The sequence below is a fragment of the Plecotus auritus genome, assembly GCF_963455305.1.
Source record: "Plecotus auritus genome assembly, chromosome: 7".
NCBI lineage: Eukaryota > Metazoa > Chordata > Mammalia > Chiroptera > Vespertilionidae > Plecotus > Plecotus auritus.
The window spans coordinates 96894939-96917542 of record NC_137774.1 but is presented as its reverse complement, the minus strand read 5'-3'; the positions used below and the strand labels follow the sequence as shown (position 1 = coordinate 96917542).

Here is a 22604-nt window from a genome sequence, read left to right as displayed (position 1 = left end):
TTGTTCCGGCCCTCCGGTCCAGTTTAAGAACCCATTGTGGCCTTCAAGTCAAAAAGTTTGCCCACCCCTGAACTAGAGCCTGATTTGGCTGGAATTCTTCACTTACATAGCTAACATTTGGCTGGGTGATAGGGGTGGCTGACCCTATGTCTCCATCATCTAACAGGCATCCTCAAACTACACCCCGCGGGCCACATGCGGCCCGCCGAGGACATTTATCCGGCCCGCTGGGTGCCACAGCCTGTCCTGCTTAGCAGCCGACTTGTCCCGGGCCCGCCATGCGCATAGGAATTTGTTCATAGTTTTTTTTAAAACTATAGTCCGGCCCTCCAACGGTCTGAGGGACAGTGAACTGGGCCCTGTTTAAAAAGTTTGAGGACCCCTGCTCTAGCAGGTTAGCCTGAGCTTCTCTATATGGTGACAAGCAGCAAGAGACAGCAGCAAGCTCCAATGTGCAAGCACTCTGCCAACATTTGGTTATGGCATGTTTGCTAATATTACTTTAGACAAAGCAGGTCACACAACCAAATCCAGATTCAATACATTCTACCTCTTGATGGGCAGAGTTGTAGCCATTTTTATTTTGCCATCTATCATAGGGGTCAAATAAATCTAAATACATTTATTCATGATATTAGCATTTAAAATTACCGTACTGTTATAGAGTCTAAAGAAAGTCACTGTGGACTGGACTTTTCAATGGAAAACTAACTTCCATGTTGGTAATGATTTTGATTTCTTGGTAACAACCACAATTGAAAAAAATAAAATGATAAATGATTACATGTGAAAATAAAACTTGAGATTTAGTAAGATTCCACATAAGATATTTATATTAGCTCTTGTTAATAAGGACGTTTAATAGCTGTGGGCAATCAGGATGTGCCTATTTGAAAATGCCACCTGATTATATTTGAGCATTAATAACATCTAAGGAAATGAATAAAAGGAAATTCTAGAACTCATTCTATTTTAGCCAATATTGTATTGGACTTATAATAATTTAACTCTTAAACTGAAAATTTTACTAGAAGATGGATATCTAGTTATATATGTGTATAAAATGATAGGTGTTCCTATTTTCACAGACACAAAGCAAGCTGTTCTATACAGATAGGAGTATACCAACCTTCAGCCTCGAATCTGCTGCTCTCACATCAACACGTAAATCTATCTCATTACCAATTAAGCTGCCTGCACGAGAACACATCAAATGCCTGCCAATTGCTCTGGCTTCCTATACCTAATTACAAATTGCAGAATACTAATTTGGGTGTCAATCAATCTGAGAACCAGTGCACTGCAGTAATACTCACTGGGGGGCATTGAATATCAATTTCTCTGTCTGCCTCTAGCTTAGTTCAATTTCCTGTACCCAAATTATCTGTTTTGTTTAACATTTATGTCTATACCATGAAATTTATTTTCCTTTTTAATGTAAAGTAATATTTTCCATGAGAAGATGTCCTTTTCTATAGTATGGTTAGATAAGGTAAACTACTTTAACCAATCCATTTCTCGAACTATTTATTTTCCTCTTCTCAGAAGTAGTGCCTTACTGAACTAAATTTAAGTTTGTCCCTGATTTTTGCACAATATGGGCTTTTATTGGTCCTGCTAACATTTGATCTATGCTCTATCCTAAGTAATAGCAATTCTTTTTTCATAGCTAGTTTTCTTAGCAGACTGCTATCAAAGTTCCTTGCTTTAGATTCCCCCACCCACACCTCTGATTGCAGACTCGGCCCCTTCCCAAGCCTAAAGCCTCCACCACCTGATGGCCAGCTGGGAGTGACCTGGGTTCAGAGGAGGTTCCTGGGACCCAGGTATGTGTGCAAATTAACCATCTTTGTTGGGTTAATTTGCATACTCACTCTGATTGGCTGTGGGCGTAGCAGAGGTACGGTCAATTTACATGTTTCTCTATTATTAGGTAAGACTAGAGCAGCCGTGGGCAAACTACGGCCCGCGGGCCAGATCCGGCCCGTTTGGCTGTTCTATCCAGCCCGCGGAGCCGAAAGAGTGGAGGGTTCTCTTGCTCTCCCCTCCGCTCCTTTACTTTGAATTTATATTAGTTCACACAAACACTCCATCCATGCTTTTGTTCCGGCCCTCCAGTCCAGTTTAAGAACCCATTGTGGCCCTCGAGTCAAAAAGTTTGCCCACCCCTGGACTAGAGGCCCATTGCATGATATTTGTGCAAGAATAGGCCTTCTTTTCCCTGGCTTTGCTCCTGGCTGCCCTGGAGCCTGCAAGTCCCCGCTCCTGGGCCACCTGGGAGCTGCCAAGTCCTAACCTCCTCTGCCTGCTGGCCTGATTGCCCCCTAACCACCTCTGCCTGCCAACCTGATCACCCCTAACTGCTCCCCTGCCGGGCTGATCGCCCCCTAACTGCCCTCCCCTGCCGGCCTGATCGCCCCCTAACTGCCCTCCCCTGCTGGCCTGATAGCCCCCTAACTGCCCTCCCCTGCCAGCCTGATCGCCTCCTAACTGCTCTCCCATGCCAGCCTGTTCACCCCATAACTGCCTCCCCCGCCGCCAACCTGATCGCCTCTAACCACCTCTGCCTCGACCCCTGCCACCGTGGCTTTGACCAGAAGGACATCCAGAAGATATCCGGTCTAATTAGCATATTACCCTTTTATTAATATAGATAGGTAGATGGGCCTGCTGTGCACCAGGGACAGGTAACAAAACACACCTGCCCTCATGGAGCTCAAAGTCTAGAGGGGAAGGAAGACATTGAAAATTGTAAAAATAAACCCAAGATTATAGACTGTGGTGAGTAAGATGAGGAGAAAGAGCAGGGTGCTATGAAAGAGAATGACAGGCAAGACCTGTTTTAAATGAGAGTGGTCAGGAAATGTCCCTGTAAGGAAGATATACTATTTAAGCTTGGACTGGGCGGGGAAGATGGATGGAGCTAGGCAGAGTGGGAAACAGCATTCTAGGCATATGGAATACTGGTATAGCCCATGTGAGGCCCTCAGGTTGAAAAATCTCAATGCTTTTTTTTTTTCCTCACACACTAAAATCCATTACAACTGAGCATAGTAATCAAAATGAAAGAAGAGGTTGGGAAGTAGGTGGTGGCCAGATGATGAGGGCCTAAGGGCTATATGTAGGGTGATCCTATATCTGGTATGCCAAGGACATCTGGTTTAGGCCTATTGTCCTAATGTCATTATTAGTAATTCCCTTTTTCACTCTAAAAATGTCCTGGTTTTGACAATTATATAATCACTCCCTATATTAAACAGTATAGGTTTTACTCTAAGTGTAGTGGGGAGCCTTTGGAGAATTTTAAGGAGAATGATCTGCTTTATGGTGATGAGGCATGAGTGGACACAAGGAGAAAGGTAGATGGCTATTCAGAAGTTTAGAAGATAGATGATGTTGGCTTGGAGTAGGATGGTGACAGTGAGGACGAAGAGATGTAGATGGATTCAAGATATATATTTTGGAGGTAGGAGAGTTAGGTCATAGTGATGAAGTGGGTATGGGAGATGAGTGATAAGAAGTTATCAAGGAAAACTCCAAGATTTAGTTTAAACAACTGAGTGACTAGAGGTGCCATTACTTCAGTGGGCACAGTTGGGAGTAGACACCAAAGGAGGAATGAAGAAAAGAAAGAACAAAGTTTAAGTTTTTTGAAGTGTCAAGTTTGAGGTCCATGGAGATGCCAGGTGTTTGCCCCAGGATAAATAGCAGGTAACTAAATCAGTGTAGATCTAAGTGTACCTGAGTCTTGGACCCTTGTCTTCCGAATCCCAACTTTCTATATCCTAATAACCCTCTTAAATATAGAGTTGTGCTTAGGTATTGCTTCATGCCATGTTTTCCTGAGAAAGGCCTGTGACAGATGCCTAGGCCTTTGCTTGTGGGAATTTAGTTGTAATAGGGGCCTAAAAGTATAACTAAATAAATTTATGAAAATGGGAGCAAACCGTCCAACCTACAAGGATGTGGCTGAGACCCTCACTTGACAGATGAGGACATCAGGCCCAGAGAAGTTGTGTGCTTTCCCTTCGGTTACCCAGGTAGTGGGACAGCTGGAGTTCCTCCCTCCATCTTCATCCATCCCAGAGAATCATTCTTTCCAAGAGTAGAAAATCTGTCAACAGTCCTCCAAGAGAGGTCCTTTAGCAAACGTCTGGATGCCACAGTGGATTTTGTTGTTGGCCCTACATAAGGGGAGGGTTTTCTCTCTGGAGAGGATGCCCATCTTTAACAGTCTTCCATTGTGAGCAGAGCTAGTTCCATTGTTAAGATTTTCCTTGCTGAGAGGCACATGTGTTTTGAGTGTCACAGAGTGCCCTATTGTGTCAAGCTCAAAAAGGCGTGCATCCTAGCACAGCTGATGTATCCATTTGCTGTGGGGCGACAGCCAGCTGCCTGGCCCATCCGTGTGGCTGCTGTTACAGGTAGAGACAGCTGCACCACCACCAGGTATGGGGAGCTTAGAGAAGAAACAGGCTGAAAAGACGGCAGCTTTTGGATTTCCTTGGACATCACCCCTGGTTAACTGATAAGGTATCATTCCTTGGGTGGAGTCCTTCTCATCGTGTTAACCTTCTTTTGAATCAGTGCTTTTGATTTATGAAAATTAAAATGAGTTCCAGACCAAAGGACACAGCAGTGGTAGTCATCCTCCTAGAGCATGATGCTGATCTCATGCAACATTTCTGTAGGACCCACCAATTAATTGGTTGAGCCAATTAATTAAATCACATCAAGCCTGAGAATGAAGTTTAAATTACTCTGTATTGTGTATGGAATTACCCACATGATAAGTGATCACGACTAAAGCAGCATTTGCATGGGCCTTGGGTGTCACGTTTCCCTGAAAGTGACTTGCTCCTCTCATCCGTGCTCTCAGCTGTCACCCCATGTCTGGAGAGTGTGCCTGTAAGCCAGGCTGGTCAGGCCTCTACTGTAACGAGACATGCTCTCCTGGATTCTATGGGGAAGCTTGCCAGCAGATCTGCAGCTGCCAGAACGGGGCTGACTGTGACAGTGTGACTGGAAAGTGCACCTGTGCCCCGGGATTCAAAGTAAGTGGCTCGGCTCTGGAGGAAGGAGACAAGGGTGTGATGCGGCTCGTATCAGTACCATGATTTATGTGACCTTTTCTGAAGTACAGTGAACATGCTAAAATCAATCCCATCATTAACAAGGTAAAGCATGAAAACTAGTAAGGAGCGACACAAGGAATTGCTTTAGAATGATGATTGGGAAAGCCGGTAAAACTATAAATGTGGCATCAATAGTTAATTACTTAATTAATATATGTCATGAAGTATGCTGTATTGTAAATATTCCTTACATAACTATTTTACTGTTGTATAAGCAGTATGAAATTACTTTTCCAAGTAGGATATGTATTGTTGTCAACAGTTTTTGTCTTAATTCCATCTATTTTCATGTGATGGTTAGTAGTACATAAGTTTTTTGGTCCCTTTGGGAATCTAGAACTTACAAAAATGTCTATGTATGCCAGTAGAGCAGAATTTTGCCTAGTTGCTAAGGTTTCTTAGCTACAGATTAGGAATCTTTGTTTTAAAGGAAAATGGGTTGTTTTTAAATTATTTCTCCCATTTTAAAGAGAACATTAAACTCTGAAGGATGTTGATAATTGATAATTGATAATTATTCCAAAGCATTTAATGCAGAACAAGAGGATCATAAACTCTCTGAGCTGAGAGATCTTTACAGGGTTTTCTAACCTGTCACAGTCCTTTGGTTGAGCCCTTGGATCCACCTTGTTTTAAAGAGTCCCTTCTGTGCTTTTTTTTTTTTTTTTTTTTTTTTTTTTTTTTTTTTTTTTTGGTTTGTTAGTTTGTTTTTGTTAATCCTCACCCGAGGATATTTTTCCATTGATTTTTAGGGAGAGTGGGAGAGAGAGGGAAAGAGAGAGAAACATCGATGTGAGAGAAACACATCGATTGGTTGGTGGCCTCCTGCACGAGCCCTGGCCAGGGCCCAGGCCAAGAAGGAGCCTACAACCAAGGTGCGTGCCTTTGACAGAAATCAAACCCTGGACCCTTCGGTCCACAGGCCAGTGCTCTCTCCACTGAGCCAAACCGGCTAGGGCAGTTCCTTCTGTTTTGAAAGGAGGTCACCTCCAGTCACCTCTGGTAACCTACGTCCCTTTAAGGCTCGCTGTCAGATAACAAATTGAATCATGTGGGCTGTTCCTTTGCTGTGCCTACTAATCATATTATATATTTATTATACAAGGAAGTCTAGGAAGCATTGCAATTTAATGTATAGCTCATATTTATGTTTATTTGTTGACAGTAATTTTACAGCTGCAGTTTATTGTGATATATCTACTTGTCTGAGCAAGGACAAAAGGTTTTATATTTGCTACGAAGGAAACTAATGAAGGCAGCAGGCTTTTGGGGATGTTATTCAACACTGCATCATAAACATCGGCCAGCTAGCATTGCCCTTGAATCTCTAAATTTGTATGGTGGTGACATTATAGCAACTTTGTAATATACAATGTGTTAAAATTGGAGCAGGAGTATAATTAGCATCACCAAGATATATTTTTGTTTATTTGTGCTGGCCTTATTTCAGTGTGTAGAGTTGCATGCATTTTCCTGTTTGTGCCTGTTTAGGGAACTGACTGCTCTGCCCCGTGCCCTCTGGGAACCTATGGGGTCAACTGTTCCTCTCTCTGTGGCTGTAAGAACGATGCTGTCTGCTCTCCTGTGGATGGCTCGTGTACTTGCAAGGCAGGTAAGTGGGTGATAGAGTCTTTTTTATGATCCTGGTCCTTTTATCTCCTAAAGTCACAGGAATGAAACCTTAACTAGGGTTCTAGGTCCAGCTGTGCCAAAATTCAGTGCCTGATCTCAACAAGCCCTTCAGCCAGGGGTTCTCCTGCTTTCATGAGTGGACAGGAGAGGCTCACAGATGATCTCTGATGGATAAGGGAAGAGGCTCATGCATAGGAGATGATCTAGGATGAGTCAGGGAAGAGGCTCAAGCATAGGACATGATCTCTGAAGTTGCTGTCAGCTCCAAAACTCTGTGAGTCTCTGCATTTTGGAAATGACGAAGCCAAGCAGACATGTGTCCATGGCCCTAAGTTCACTGACCTGGAGTCATGACGAGAAATGCAGCCAAGCACCGATTTCACGTGAGGGCCGGAATGTGTCTATTCAGAGTTTCTGCAGCAGTTAGGACCCTAGGTACTCAGTGTTCATGGTTAAGGGGGTCCTGCATTAAAGACAAGGTTGCTCTTTCAAATACAAACATTCCTTTTCCCTCCCATATGAGTATTTCACTTTTCTAACCTGAACAAAACAGCACCACTGTGCGTTAAAGTGGCCCCCACTCCATGTCTCCTCCCCCATTAGCCCAGGAGAGCTTCTCATGTTGGCATCTGTGTGACGGATCACACACCCATGTGGCTGTTCGGGTGCTTTTGTTCATTTCTGTGCTGGGGCTGGGACACTGCCTTGATCTCTAAGCTGCTTCTAAAGGGAAAGTGGCTGGGAAAGGCTTGGCAAGACGCCCCGCTGCCTTTGTTTCCTCACGTGCTCTGGTCTTCTTGTCATGGCAGGCTGGCACGGGGTGGACTGCTCCATCCGCTGTCCCAGTGGCACATGGGGCTTTGGCTGTAACTTAACGTGCCAGTGCCTCAACGGCGGAGCCTGCAACACCCTGGATGGGACGTGTACGTGCGCACCTGGATGGCGCGGGTTGAAATGTGAACTTCCCTGCCAGGTACGACCAACCCGTTTCCCCGCTGGGAACGCCTGGGAGCCCATGCCAGAGGGTTAGCCTATTTCTTGCAGTTTTCCTGATTTAAAGTACCTGAGTGCAAACCAAACCTTAGTAACTATTAGAAGAATTAAGGTATCTGAACTTAGAATGGATATAGGATCAGAAAAGGGGTAGGCATGAAATTGATTAGGTAGCTTTGTAAGAATCGTTTTCTTCTTTTCCTTCATCCCTATTCAGGTTCCCCTAATCGCCACGCCCCACCCCCTCGCCCCTCCCCGTCTATTTTTTTTTATATATATATTTTATTGATATTTTACAGAGAGGAAGGGAGAGGGATAGAGAGCTAGAAACATCGATGAGAGAGAAACATCGATCAGCTGCCTCCTGCACACCTCCCACTGGGGATGTGCCCGCAACCAAGGTACATGCCCTCGACCGGAATCGAACCCGGGACCCTTCAGTCCGCAGGCCGACGCTCTATCCACTGAGCCAAACCGGTTTCGGCACCCCCGTCTATTTTTTTTTGTTGTTGTTCTTATACACCCATATCTTCCTGGCAGCCAATCAATAGCATTTGCCCAGCACTCAGTGTATGCCTGTCAACTCTCCAAATACTGTGTTTCCATTGTAATGGGAAACCTCCAGCATTTGGGGAGGAAAGTGGCAGGGAACTGAAGGGTGTGGTGATGGTGTCCCAGACATGCTCATTGAGGTGGTAAAAGAAAGTTTGGAAATGGCCATTTTTTAGTGTAAATAGCTCTGGAGTCACAAGAATCCCCAAAGGTTTTCCTAGTTCAACACTGACGCTTCCCTTGACCAGCTTTGGAGATATTCGTCACTAGACGTCCCCCACTGTGTCGGTCACCTCATACTGACAGAGGGTGCAAATGGAAAGTGCATTCTCTAGTAACTTGCTGATTTCCCTTTCTTCCTGAATGAAGCACAGGCTGTTTCTCTCCCTATTTTCCATCATTCTTTCTTCCCTTCACAATTCTTTTCTCCTGAGCTGGTAAGTGTTCTCTCCGTGGTGTGTGTTCTCTGCCCCTGGGAGGACAACTGATAGCAAGATGACACTGTGACCCCTGAACACAGCCCCTCAAGAAGGGCCTCTCTCAGGCTTACTCTGCATTAAGCAACCCATTTTCCAAAGCAGAGAGGATCTGCCCTGGGCGAGTTCATGCCAACCCTTAGGACAAAGTTAAGTCAGCTTTGCGCCTCTCATCCACCAGTGCTCTCAGATGGGCATGGAGATCACCTTTCAGTTGTGGACAAAACAGAGCCTCTGGCACAGTCTTTTCCTTTTTTTGTATAATAGATGCAAGGCCTATGGTTTGGTGGTCCTTAAGGTAGCAGGGCTAAATCCTATGTAACCCCATAAAACAGTGGGGCCTAAAAAGTGGTTTATTTCTTTTATTTTAATAAATTTAACAATCTGGACAAATGATTTTGCCATCTGACACCCACTGCCTGTTTATGCTGGTTCTCAGGTTCCTCTCTCTTTGCAATTATGCGCCCTTGCTCTTTTCTTCTCTTTTCTTTGCTTTTCTGCTTCATATTTTTAGTTGATTCTTAGAGAGAGAGGAAGGGAGAGGACGTGAGAGACCTAAACATCAATCTGCTGCCTCCTGCATGCCCCCTACTGGGGATCTGACCAGGAATCAAACTGACAACCGTCCAGTGCACAGGACAACACCCAACCAACTGAGCCACGGCGGCCGGGGGCCACCCACGCTTTTCTGAGTGCTGGATGGTGTGGGAGGCTTGTAGTGCTCTCCCTCCGTTCATCAGGACCTGTCAACGCACAGATTCCCACTCCTCTCCCACAAACTAAATGATTGCATCCACATCTCCGTTGGACCACTAACACCGACACGCCTGTGAGAAGATAGAGATCTGGGAGGGGATGAGTAGGAGGGTGTGCCAACACGTACTTCATCCTCCCAGAATCCTGAATCAGAACACTTCATCTTGTCTAGACTCCTTCCTCGAAAGGAAGATATTAATTAGAAAAAAATAACAAAAGACTTACATTTTTCTTTATAGCTCCACATATCCCATTGGCAACTTATGGGAAAAGCTTAACTCAACTAGAGCTATAATACTTTTTAAAATTTTGGAGCTTCTCTAAGTGGGTCAGGCTCCTTCTTTTCCACCTAAGAATAGAATGCCTTGAAGAAAACATTGAACTATTTTATAAAAATTATTAGGAGCAAAAGAAAATTTGTTTACAAGTTGTGGTTTATGGTAAGGTAAAAACTATTATTTTAATTAGTTGGCATATTTACATACACCTGCATATATGCATATCAGCATCTTAGTATTATTGATTTCACTATTCATATATCTCAACCGTATGTCAGACATAAACGAAGGTGTGAGAGACTTTAAAACACTGACCTCCCGGAGCCCCTATTTTGGAGGCCAAGAAGGCATGGAAAAGTTGTTTATAATGCACGTAGCTGAGAGGTGTTGGGACTATGGCCCCTTTGTTTCCCATTGTCTGTTTTCCCTGTCCTCATTGCTGTCTTCCATGCAGGATGGCACGTATGGGCTGAACTGTGCAGAGCGCTGTGACTGCAGCCATGCAGACGGCTGCCACTCCACCACGGGCCACTGCCGCTGCCTCCCCGGATGGTCAGGTGAGAGCCCGCTGCTCCTTGCTATTTCAAAGACACACACACACAGGTCAACTGTACAGAAAGAATGAAAATAGAGTTGTCTCCAATAAGCTGACACATTTTTACCCAAGAAACATTACTATTAGGCCTAATGAATCTGTAATCCAGAAAGGACTTTTTGTTCAACTGGACAGGGCAGTTCTCCTGAGCCTGCATGGAAGGCCCAGCTGTCAGAATTCAGGCGGCCAGAGGGGAGAAGTGTGAATTGCTTTGAAACGTTTAGCAAGACCTCTGTGGTATTTTGGAGCATTGAGGAAAGAATGATTAAAATAAACCATAAGACTGTAATTAAGCTCACCTCACCGAGACAGAAATATTAAATATTAAACTGGTCAATATACAAATGTTAAAATATTCATTACTAGAATTTGAAAGTTTGAAAACATAGTTTTTCTTATAATAATGTTTGTCATAAAAATTCATAATATGGTTGAATACCAATTTTCTAACCAAATTTCTCCTTATTTATATGACTTCATGGTTTCAGCCAGGAAGTTTAACAGACTAACAGGGGTCTTAAAAGAAGAATGGTTTTTGCTCATGATGTACAGACCTGGAAGATGGCACTAAATGCCCAAACAAATTGGGATCATGTTCTTTTTTATACACCAATTCAAGCCTATACTAAAAAAACCAAATAAACAAACTTTTGAGTACTTTTTAAGAAACAGTATAACTGGCAATGCAATAGGACAGTTATTAAACACTGGGAGCCCAGCGCGCGATATCGCGAGGTGCTGCCCACCCACCTGCAGCCTCGCCTTGACACCCGGACCTGTCCACGCAGAGCTCCAGCACGCCTGGCCCAGCCCCCAAACCCTCTGGGCTTCTCTGGCCACTTCAAGCCCCGACCTCAGTCCCTCCAGTCGCCTTGGGCTTGTCCCGCCTTCTCTGGGCACCTCCACGCTTCTGCCCCATCTCCGGAGCAACGCCCCAGCTAATATGCTAATGACCTGGTCTACCCATTACTGTGTCCTGCTCATTAGCATATTAGCTCTTTATTAGTATGGATTGGGATGAATGAACTGAGCAATTGATGACCATTCGGCTGAAAGTAAAATAAAATGTTGATTGCTGATTTGCCAATTTCAAGTGAAACCCTGTTGTACTAAGGACTGGATTGGAGGTAGATAAATGAACCGGAACTTCCTTTTAAAATTAACTTTTCTTTGCAGCCATTTGTGTGTGAGTGTGTATTTGTATATATGTTATATTTGTATCTAAATATATCTATATATTTAGATACAAATATAACCAAATATAACCAAAAATACATCCAAAGAAGATTCTAGAGAAATAATAAGTAATGCTTTTTGAGTGCTTACTGCAGGCTTGCAACTCTATGAGGTAGGAAATATTATTTATTTTCTCCTTTTTACAGATGAGGAAGCTGAGGCAAAGACATGTTAAGTGACTGAACTGAGGTCCCAGAGTCAATAAATGTGAGAGACAGGTTTTTCAAATGCTCCCTACGGTGTACCCAGTGCTTTTAACTATTGCACCCACCTGCCATCACAGACTTATTCCAGGAGGTGCTGGAGGACAGGGCACTTATACTGAGATTTATTTTCACCCTGGATGAAGATCCAGCAATCAATTTCTCTCTCTCTCTCTCTCTCTCTCTCTCTCCATACACACACACACACACACACACATATGCAGGGTGTCCCAAAAAATGTATGCACATTTTAACAACTGATAGCCCAGTTTTGAAAATGAAATATATTTTAATAAACACTGCCTTTATAATTATTTAAAGTGTGTGTATACATACATATACACATATATAATAGCTTTATTGATATATAATCATATGCCATAGAATTCACCTATTTAAAATGTACAATTCAATGGTTTTTAGTGTATTTAAAGAATTATACACCACAATCCATTTTAGAAGATTTTCATCACCTCCATAAATTAGTGCTCATTAGCATTAATTCCCTATTTACCCCCAGTCCTTTCTACTGCCCCCTTTTCCTAGGCAACCACTAATCTACTTTCTGTCTCTGTAGTCTTGCCTGTTTTGATATTGTTCGGACTCATACAATACGTGGTCTTTTGTGACTGGTTTCCTTCACTTAACATTTATTTTCAAGTTTCCTCTCTATTGGAGCATATGTCAGCACTTCATTTATTTTTACTGCCAAGTAATATTCCATTGCATGGGTAGACTACATTTTATATGTCCATTCATCATGGATAGATTTTTGGGTTGTTTTCACTTTTTCGCTATTTTTAATAACGCTTCTATGAATATATATATATATATATATATATATATATATATATATATATAGTGTGTGTGTGTGTGTATATACATATATATATATATATTTGTGTGTGTGTGTATATTTAGAAGTGGAATTGCTGAGTCATAGGGCAATTCTAACCTTTTTAAGAATTAAAACGAATTGCTAAACTGTTTTCCAAAGTGACTGCATCATTTTACATTCCTACCAGCAATGTATGAGGGTTCCAATTTTTCCATATCCACACTCTCATTTATTATCATCTGCCTTTTTATTATAGCCATTCTTATTGGTGGGAAATAGTATCTTATTGTTTTTTATTTGCATTTCCCCAATGAGTAATGATGTTTAATATATTTCCATGTACTTATTGGCCATCTGTATATCTTCTTTGTTGAAATATCTATGCAAATTTTTATTTGCTTTTTATTGGGATATTTGTCTTTTTATTATTGAGTTGTAATAGTTCTTTATATATTCTAGATGTATGTCCCTTATCAGATATATAACTTGCAAACATTTTCTCTCATTCTGTGACTTATTTTGTTCACTTTTTGATCATGCCTGTTGCAGCAGAAAAGCTTTTATGTTGATGAAGCCCCATTTGTCTATTTTTTTCTTTTGTTGCTTATATTTTTGTCATCAAATCTAAGAAACCATTGACTAATCCAAGGTCACATAGATTTATGCCTATATGTTCTAAGAATTTTATAGTTTTAGCTTTTACACTTTATCTTTACATCTAGGTCTTTGATCCATTTTCAGTTCATTTTCTATATATGGTATGAGATAAGTGTTCAACTTCATTCTTTTGCATGTGACTACTAGCACCATTTGTTGAAAAAACTATTCTTTTCTCCATTTAATTGTCTTGACATCCTTGTCAAAGATCAATTGACCATGAATGTGGGAGGCCTTATTTCTGGACTCTCACTTCTATTCCATATATATGTATCTCCTATGCCAGATACATATGTATCTCCTATGCCAGTACCATACTGTTTTGATTATTTTAGCTTGGTAGAAAGCTTCAAAATTGGGAAGTGTGAGTTCTCCAACTGTGGTCTTCTTTTCCAAGATTGTTTTCACTATTCTGAGTCCCTTGAATTTCCATATGAATTTTAGGGTCAGCATGTCAATTCCTGCAGAGAATTAAGGTGGAAATTTAATGAGGATTGAAACCATAGATCATTATGGGGAGTATTGCCAACTTAGCAACATTGAGTCTTCAGATCCTTGAACACAGGGTGTCATCAGCAGCCTCTTCAGTGGTGTCTTTCGGGCCTTTGGGATTTGTTGAGAGCTTCTTTGGCTTCTGACAGGGGTAAACTGAAAAGAACCGTCATGTACTTGATTTCTAGTGTCTGACAGCTACCATGGGAAACACCATGGCTGGTGTAATGGACTCTATTTTCTATTAATAGGAGCCACCCATAGACACAAGGACTCCATGGCCCTCTAGTTCCTCCTTGACTTGCAAAAGCTAAGGTTACTCCGACTTCACAATATGACGTCCCACCTTCTCATAGTTTCTGTTTGGCCTCAGTTACTAAATGTTAAAACTACATTATTTTAGGGATTAAAGCAGATTTTGTGACTTCACCAGGCTTCTTGAAACTCTCAAATGTAGTGACTGGCACTAAGTTCTCAACGACCACAGTGAAATGAAAGAGCATTTTTAACCCCCAGCAAATTCAAAAATTCCCTTACAGAGAGGCCATATCATTTGTTTTGGGCAAAACTCCACCTAGTCTACTCTTGCCTTATGAATATAGAGGAAATGTGAGGTGTTCCCGAACACACCAGTCACTGCTCAAGTATCCACCTGCTTTGATGATTTAGAACCAGCCTGTGAAAGGCATACTCTCGCGTACATGAGCAAATCAGGAGCAAGGATTTGGCCTGAAGCCAGTCAGAAAATGTGTTGGTTGCATTCCACAGTCTGGGTCATGGGGTAAGACAAATTATCCCATCTGGCCTTAGACCTCTGGGCTCCTGTGGGAATGCAGTGGCTTTGTCACACAACGTAATCTTGTAATCCTCTGTCCATCTGTGACTGGTCTGCTTCTCCGAAGGGAGGAAGCTCTATCACGTGTCGACCACCGTTCCTTTGCTTCATGGTCCCAGTGACTTGTTTATCCGGGACTTTCGTGTGGGCATCGGGTCTGCAAGTATCGAAGGCTGCTGTGAAACGTGTTTTAGAGAGGTCATCTCCACACTCACAGAACACACATGGAATAAGCAAGTGTATGTCGAGGAAGGAGAGTTCCTGAAGTTCCAGACAGTACCCTGCACTTGGACCAAGAATTGGCTTTTTTTTTTCCTAAAAGAAAAGTGAAAGAAGTGTAGCCTCTATTATTTACACGGAACATCATTACATTGCCAACACTGAATGGGCTCATGGCTTTTCATTGCAAACTTGTTTTGAGTAAGTCCTTTGAAAGGACCTTTTCCAACACAAAGGAAGGTCTGATTTCCATTCAAGCACCAGTTTCAGGGTTAAATCAATAGCATAAGCCCAGGGAAGCAAGTGCTTCTTTTCCTCTCCTCCTGTTCCTCTCTTCCCGTTGCTACAGGTGAAGTGTTGAGACCTGCCGGACAGGTGGCAGTGGATGGGATGACAGTGAGGCTTTTGTGAAGGAATCGGTGAAATCTGACACAGGGACCTGCACTCATCTCCTGACCAAGTCAGCAAGACAGCCTAGAGATACCAACAGGGCTCGGCCACTGACCACAGGAGAGGTTGCCAGGCCTCTGAGTTTGGAGCCAGAGATAGGGGTTAGAAGAATTGTACCCCAAATTACAAAGAAATGGATATACCTAAATTGAGCAAGTCATGTGCTAACCAGATATGCCAAGGAATTCAGCTTGCTTTCTTACCAGGGGGCTCACCCACCACTCACCCACCACTCCTCATCACTTCACCCACTTTTCTAATGTTTGACTATCTTTTTCTCTTAAAGGAACCAGAACTCTTATTTATTTCTATTATAATTGATAGTCCTGTTTTACAGTCATAAAAAAAAGTATTCATAGTGTACTACCACCTAGATTAACCAAAACATGCATGCACTTCTATTATATGTGGTTATTTAAGAACTTAATTTATTGACATTTTTAGTCAGTGGCCTACCTTATCAAAAAGGGGAAGATTGCAGTAAAAAAACAAACAAACAAACAAACAAAAAACAAAACAAAAAAACACCGGGGAAGAATGAAACACCTTTTACTCATTTTGAAAAGCCAGTCTCATTTTATAGCAGTGTGTGTATGTGTTATAGCTGTGCCTTGCTCCTCTTGTTATTGAAGGGGAGCATTTCTGTGGCAGAAGCCGTATAACCAGTTGCAAAAGACTACAGGAGGCTTATGGATGCATTCATAACAGGGAAAAAGTAACATGCTAAATGGATAGAAAAGAGATTGGGATGCCAAATAGCCCCTGGAGCCGGGAAAGAGAAAGGGACTAGCAGGGCGTGGTATAATGGAAAGAAGGGGAGGAGAGGAGGGAGAGAGGTGGGCCGCTCATCCAAGCCCTGCCAGGAAGGGGGACACTAGGCAGAGGAAACCTGGAGGCAAGTTTATGAGATTGTGGCTTCTCTACTCTGCTCATCAAGCAGAACTAGGCTTGCAGTGGTCCCAGCCCCTCTCAGAAGGGCACTGCCCTTTCCATCCTTCCCCAAACACAGCAAGTGAGACCAGCTGAGTAAGTGAACGGCTCCTTCAGGTACTCGTCTGTCCTAAACTGATCTCTCATGCAGCTGAGAGATGCCTGAATTTTTATAATAAGGGTCAGTGACATGTAAGTGCAAATGAGTTTTAATGAACATGCATGCACCCAATCAGCCACAAGTGCAAATGACACTCTATCTGACTCTTTATGGTTTTGAAGGGTGGAGAGGAGAGTGTGTGTGCAGGAACATCAGTCTATCTATCTACATGGTCTTGCGGGGAGGGAGTCATGTAAAAGCAGAAGGTGGGGTCTCTGAAGGGAGGGTGGATGGAGGGACTCGCCTTCCCCAAAGAAAGGCTGCAGAAAAAGCCCAAATTTCCTGATCTCCCAACCTGCCTAGCAGTCTGTCCTCCGCTTTTATCTGGGTCCACCCTAAGGCAGGCCATGCTTTCTGGTGTCTGTCTTATAGCTGCAAATGCAAACATCTCTGATTTATAGGACTTATCGGTATGTTTTTTTCAAAGCAGATTATTTTTTAATGGATCTTTACAATTCACAGTATCCAAATAAACTTGACAAATTTAACAGTCGTTGAGTGTTCCCCCAGTGCTTAGGTGCTGGGAACATGAAGATAAGTGGCACCAGCTCCTGGCCTGCTCCGTTCTCTGGGGCAGACACTGTGTGGGCAGAGGAGGGCACGCCAGTCAGTAACTTTTTACACTAAAGTGTGCCGTCACTTCACTGGCCAGAGGATTACAAAAGCAGAAAAGTGTTATGACTAAATACTGTAGTCCCTTTCTCCTATAACCACCAAGCCCAATTATTATTAACACATCTCTCTCGGCTCTAATATATGTTTAACAGCTTATTGCTCAGGAACAAGACAACAAATTGAAATCATTTCCTTCATTCACTTACGCCCCAAATATTTCAATACTGGCATAAGGAATGTAAACAATTAAGCAAGACAAGGAGTTTGGGGGTTATCTCAGAGAGGGGGAAATAACGACACCCCAGATGATTCATTCATTTGCCGCATTCATGGACACGAATGCCTGGTGAATGCTGATTTCCCATTGACGCTGCTGGCCTAGGCATCAGGCATTAAAGGCATGGACATTTCTTTAGAGCTGCTTAGCTGAAGTTTATCGCGATCATTCAGCCATCGCCTAGCAACTTGTGAAGGCCATGAAAGAGCTCTTTGTCCAGAAGCCTGGCAAAAACAGTCCCTCACACATCTCCTTATCAGCGTTAGAACATTTATCAGGAAAAAAAGGCTTCCATTGAGCCAGAGATTCCTGCACATTTAAAGATACCCCCGAGTTTAGGAAGTTGTTTCCTGAAGTAGCTCATATGAGAGCTTTTATCTGTACTTTGAGAAACATTCCACAGAATTTCCTCAAGATGTCCCATAATTCTTCTATTGCTTTATAATCTGGGCCGATAAAAAACACAGACCTGAGCTCATGAAAGTTTATCTTCTCCAAAAGAAGCAAGGCAGACACTTCCACCCCCTTTGCTGGGAAGGGTCACCATGTGAGGTGCACAAAATGTGACTGTGCCGCGCTTCCCGGCTTCAACCCCCTTTTCATCGCTTCTTTGGGGAAGGAAAGAATGACACGGTTGCTCCATCCAGTTGGAAAATGGTCCTGAATATCACACCGAAAAGGGACAGGGTTTACTCATTCATTCAGCAATTATTTGACACCTTGCATGTGCTAGGCACCGTAGTGAACAGAACCAGGCACCATCTCTCCTTCATGGAGCTGCCAGAACTCATCAATGACCCCGGGTGAGTCTGGGGAGGGAGCTGCAGCCTTCGTCTGCATCCACTCCTACATTTCTCTGGAATTCATCTTCCCCTGCATCCCCACTACCATTAATTTAGTTTAAGACCTTGTCATTTTTATCTTTTTTTTTTTTAACCTGGAAAATCCCAAACAGCCACCTGACAGGTCTTCCTTCTTCCAGGCTCATCTTCAAAACAGCTTCTGCCCTCCTACAAACACATGTTTAATTATGCACATCTCCTGCTGAATTGTCCATTAGGTCCCTGTTTGCACTCTTACCAAACTAAAGGGGTTTGTTCTCCTGTGTGCATCAGAGCCCAATCAAATGCAAACAGGAGTTTGCAGCAAAGAAAATAAAGGTTTATTATTTTAAGAAATGGTATCAAACTGAAGCCATTGCTCTAAGACCTAGCTCCCCGAGGGTTTCCAGGGGATGGTTGTATAAGGGACAATCGTTAATCATGGTGGAGTTAGGGTCGTGGTCTCTACTGATGGGTCAGCGCTAGGGTAGGGGTCGCTGACCATTGCCTCTGGTCCTGATGTCAGCCATGGTGTCGCTCTGTCTGGTTTCACACCACTGTGGTTGGTGGGGCCATCCTGCTTTTCTGGGTCTGGACCTGAAACACAACTGAGGCCTAGATGTTATCTTTAGTTTGACTAAAACTTAGTCTCTGTGGTCAACAGACTGGAGGCTTTGTTCCTAAGATTATTTGATGGGGTCAGAACCTCATTGTCCTGAGGGCTTTATGATTAAGGGAGTGGTCGTGCAAGTCAGGGTGCTGGATGAGGCCAGTTTGAATCAAAAGGAAAGAAAGGAGAAAAGGCCATATTTAAAAAACGACGTTTCTGTGTGGTTACAGCACCAGGAGGAAGCTCACACTCCGCAGGGCGGCATTCTTGGCTTTCCTACATGACCATGCCTAGCCGCCCTGAGGGCTCTGCCGCTCTCAGCCCCACTCCTCCTGTCCCCAGCGTGCCATTCTGAACGGAGAAGACACTTATTTCTCGGAGCTTCTGAGCCTTGCACCCAACTTTCCTTTAGCTTGGAACCCTCCTCTGCCTTCACAAGCTACCTTCTCCCACCGCGATCCCCTAGCAGGGCTGGGAGTGCTGTTCTGGGCCCATTCTCACTCTAGATTTAGAGGTCTTTCTCAGAGAACCTCTCACCAGCAAGCCAGCAGCTGTCAGACCCCATGAATGTTTACTGAGTTGAATTCTCTTTTCTGTCTTTGACAAACAAGGAAGTAAAACAATGTCTTATAGGACTCTAGCAAAGTTGGCAAAGACCAGGATGAGATCAGTGGAAATAATTCCTGAATAAAATACACACACACACACACACACACACACACAGCCAAAAAAAAAAAATGGTTAAAGCAAACTTACAGTTTCCTATCCTGGAAGAAGTTTCATGCTATGCCTGGCATAGAGTTCATATCAGTAGCACTTACCCTGGTATCCCCTCTGTAAGTCTCATTGCCTGAAATTTCACACTTAGAGATTTATTTCTTAGGCTCTTAACATGTATATTTCTTAAAATATCAATATTCTCTAGAAAATATAACACCTCAGCAATAATAAATGTATCTTATCCTTTCCTGCCTATAAGATGGAGGGAAAGATACAAGAGGCCTGAAGGGGAGGAATAGCAATAGGAGAAAACATTAGAAAAAGAAGACAGCTTCACACTTTTCCCTGGAGTTGCCCCCTGATTGAGATATACTTTGTATTTGTCTTCAAACAGGTTAGGCATTAATATCTGCAAAGTGATGACTCATTTTTTACTAATGATAGAGAAATATTGAATTCTTAGGGGGAGTTGGTAATAGAATTGTTATAAGTTTCTTTAAAGGAAAGACTTCATTGTGGTCATAAAAGTTATTTAAAAGTAAGCTTGGTTCTGTTGAAATTTGTGTATAGTGGGTATATGATTAGAGATAGAGATTTGATCGATGATTTCTAGAATTCCCTGTGATGGTCTGGAAATGAAATGGTGGATAAATCATGTGAAATGAGCTTATCTTTGCAATGGATCTCCTTGCTGTATCAAGGGCCTTGTTATGTATATGAAAATTACCTCGATAAAGTTGATTATGACTGATGGTTGTGCTAATCAGCTGAACAAACCTGTTAGGGAAGAGGAATCAGATATGAAATAAAAGATCACTTATTCACATTTGTCAACCTGCCCACGAGTCATTTTTCTCAACAGGCTCTGATTGAGAATGTGCTAAGTCATATGTAAATCATGATAATCTATAATGGCAGAAGTCAGCATAGACTTTTGGATATAAATTGTACTCCATTCCATCTTAACTGCATTGATTAATGTGAAGGAGAGATTGGCAAGCATCTGATAAACTATGTCACTATAAATAGCTAAATCTCCTATTTCCCCACATTCCCACTCCACTACCCCCCCCCCAAAAAAAATGCCAAAAATCAGGATGATTTTGAGATTGACAAAGTAATTACTTAGCTTTGACTTCTCCAAAATCCCAACTGGGATTTGCCTGGGTGGCTCCAGATGAAAATGGCCAGGGTGTCGGATTCTCCACGAAGCAGGCGTCCCTATTTCAGCTGCTGATACACGGGAGGGAGTCCCATTCACGGTCAGAGCTCAGGAACTGAACTCTGTGAACATAGTGAAGCCTTAGCAGATTACTTTCAATGGCACTTCCTTCTGATGCACAAAGAAAAGTTTAGGTTTGCAGCCCCCTTACAAGTGATTCCCTCCTCTGTGCATTTGATGCTTCTGCCTTGTAGAGACATGAGTCACAACACCAGACAAGATTCTATGGCCGGTGAGTCACATTGGGAATGTGGAGTTTGCAATTCCATTTCAGCTTTTCAAAACAGATTTGATTTTTTTTTTAAATCATATATTTATGAACTAAAAAAAAAAATCATAGTAGGCCAAAATCCCATATCTTATGCTATGGGGAACCCTAATCAACTTATACCAGGCCTAATCTCCTTTCCTCAGCCAGCAGTGCAAGCTAAAATAATAGTTTATTGTTGCTTCAAGCCAGACACAGTGAGGTCTGTGTGCTTTCATGGCTACTTTACCATGTGGGAGACTTTCTGAAGGAAAAATCAGTCAAAAGTGAAAAATGTGCTTCAGCAGAAATGGCTGTGTACCAATTGACAGTGTTCACGTTCTGGTTTGCGGATGCATCTGTTTTAAGGTTTGGGCCACGGTAACTTTTCTCCTAATCAATTGAGAAGCAAAACCTGCAATACCAACATTGCCTCCTCAGCATCCTTGGTGCCAGGGGGTGGGGTGGGGTGGGTGTTGGTGTTCTATAATCCCTGAGTGTGTGGTGCTTGTCCATATTGTGTTTTCACTCGGTTGAAGGCCAGCCGTCACCAGTTCCCTACTAATTACAATTCATTCTCATTGCCTGTCAGTGCAAAGAGCGGTTATTTGAGTTGTGAAGAATTCAGACATACAAGAATGAAGCCCCTGTCTTATTTCAAATACAGACTTACAAAGGACACTTCCATTTAATTCCAATAAAACCAGGGTTTATATTTTATTTTTGCAACTTGGGATTTTCTTTATGTTCCCTCTAGGCATTTTGTTCATTCATGACTGACTCTAAAGTTTCAGTATTTCCAGAGTGAGAGTTAAACACCTACATAGTTTCATAAGAATCATTAACTTGGACAACAGCTATAAATAACATCGATTGAGATATCCCACCTAGAGCTGCTCAAAGTCAGATTAAATTTTTAAAGAGGAATTTGGTGGCACAGATTTATGTGCTGTATAGTGTAGCATCAAAATAGTTTAAGATTGTGTGTGTTTTTGTATGTGTTAATCCTCACCTGAGGATATTTTTCCATTGATTTTTAGAGAGAGTGGAAGGGAGGGAGAGAGATAAAGAGAAACATTAATGTGTCTCTCTCACATTGATTGGTTGCCTCCCCACATGTGTCCAACCAGGGGCAGGGATCGAGCTTGCAACTGAGGTGGGTGCCCTTGACCATAATCAAATCCAGAATCCTTCAGTCTGAGGGCCAATGCTCTATCCACTGAGCCAAACCAGCCAGGGCTAAGATTGTGTTTATTTGATTGCTCCAGGGAAAGGGTTTTCTTTATGTAAAACAATATAACCACCTTTTATTGCTCCTTGTCTTTTTACACTTTGTCTATTTCTCTGTAAAGATAAAGAATGGAGGGGGAGGGAGGAAATCACTCAGACCTAAATGATGCAATCGTTTCGATAAATGTTGCCTTTAATAGAGGCTTTGGACTTCCCTTTGTTCTCTCCTCCGGAAGAGGAAGTCAGTAAAACCAAGGTGTTTTATTCCTTCTTTTCTATGACTGTAGAAAGCAGTCCTGGGATTATTTTAACTTTAGGATGATACATGATCACGCAATATATGATGGCATATTGATGTGTATAAGTGGATTTTAAACCTTATGCCATCTCCACCTGCTGTTTGCTGGGATAACTCAGCTTTGATA

The 22604-nt window shown here is 42.6% G+C and overlaps 1 protein-coding gene across 3 annotated transcripts in view; it reads left to right on the top strand.

The window, feature by feature from the left end:
- Positions 1-22604, top strand: part of MEGF10 (multiple EGF like domains 10) — a 171323-nt gene that overhangs the window by 126293 nt on the left and 22426 nt on the right. For all 3 annotated transcript variants that reach the window (XM_080677241.1, XM_080677240.1, XM_080677239.1), the window contains 4 exons: positions 4880-5054; positions 6627-6747; positions 7577-7740; positions 10277-10379. In XM_080677241.1, coding sequence (XP_080533367.1) covers positions 4880-5054; positions 6627-6747; positions 7577-7740; positions 10277-10379 — 563 coding nt within the window. The remainder of the gene's footprint in view (positions 1-4879; positions 5055-6626; positions 6748-7576; positions 7741-10276; positions 10380-22604) is intronic.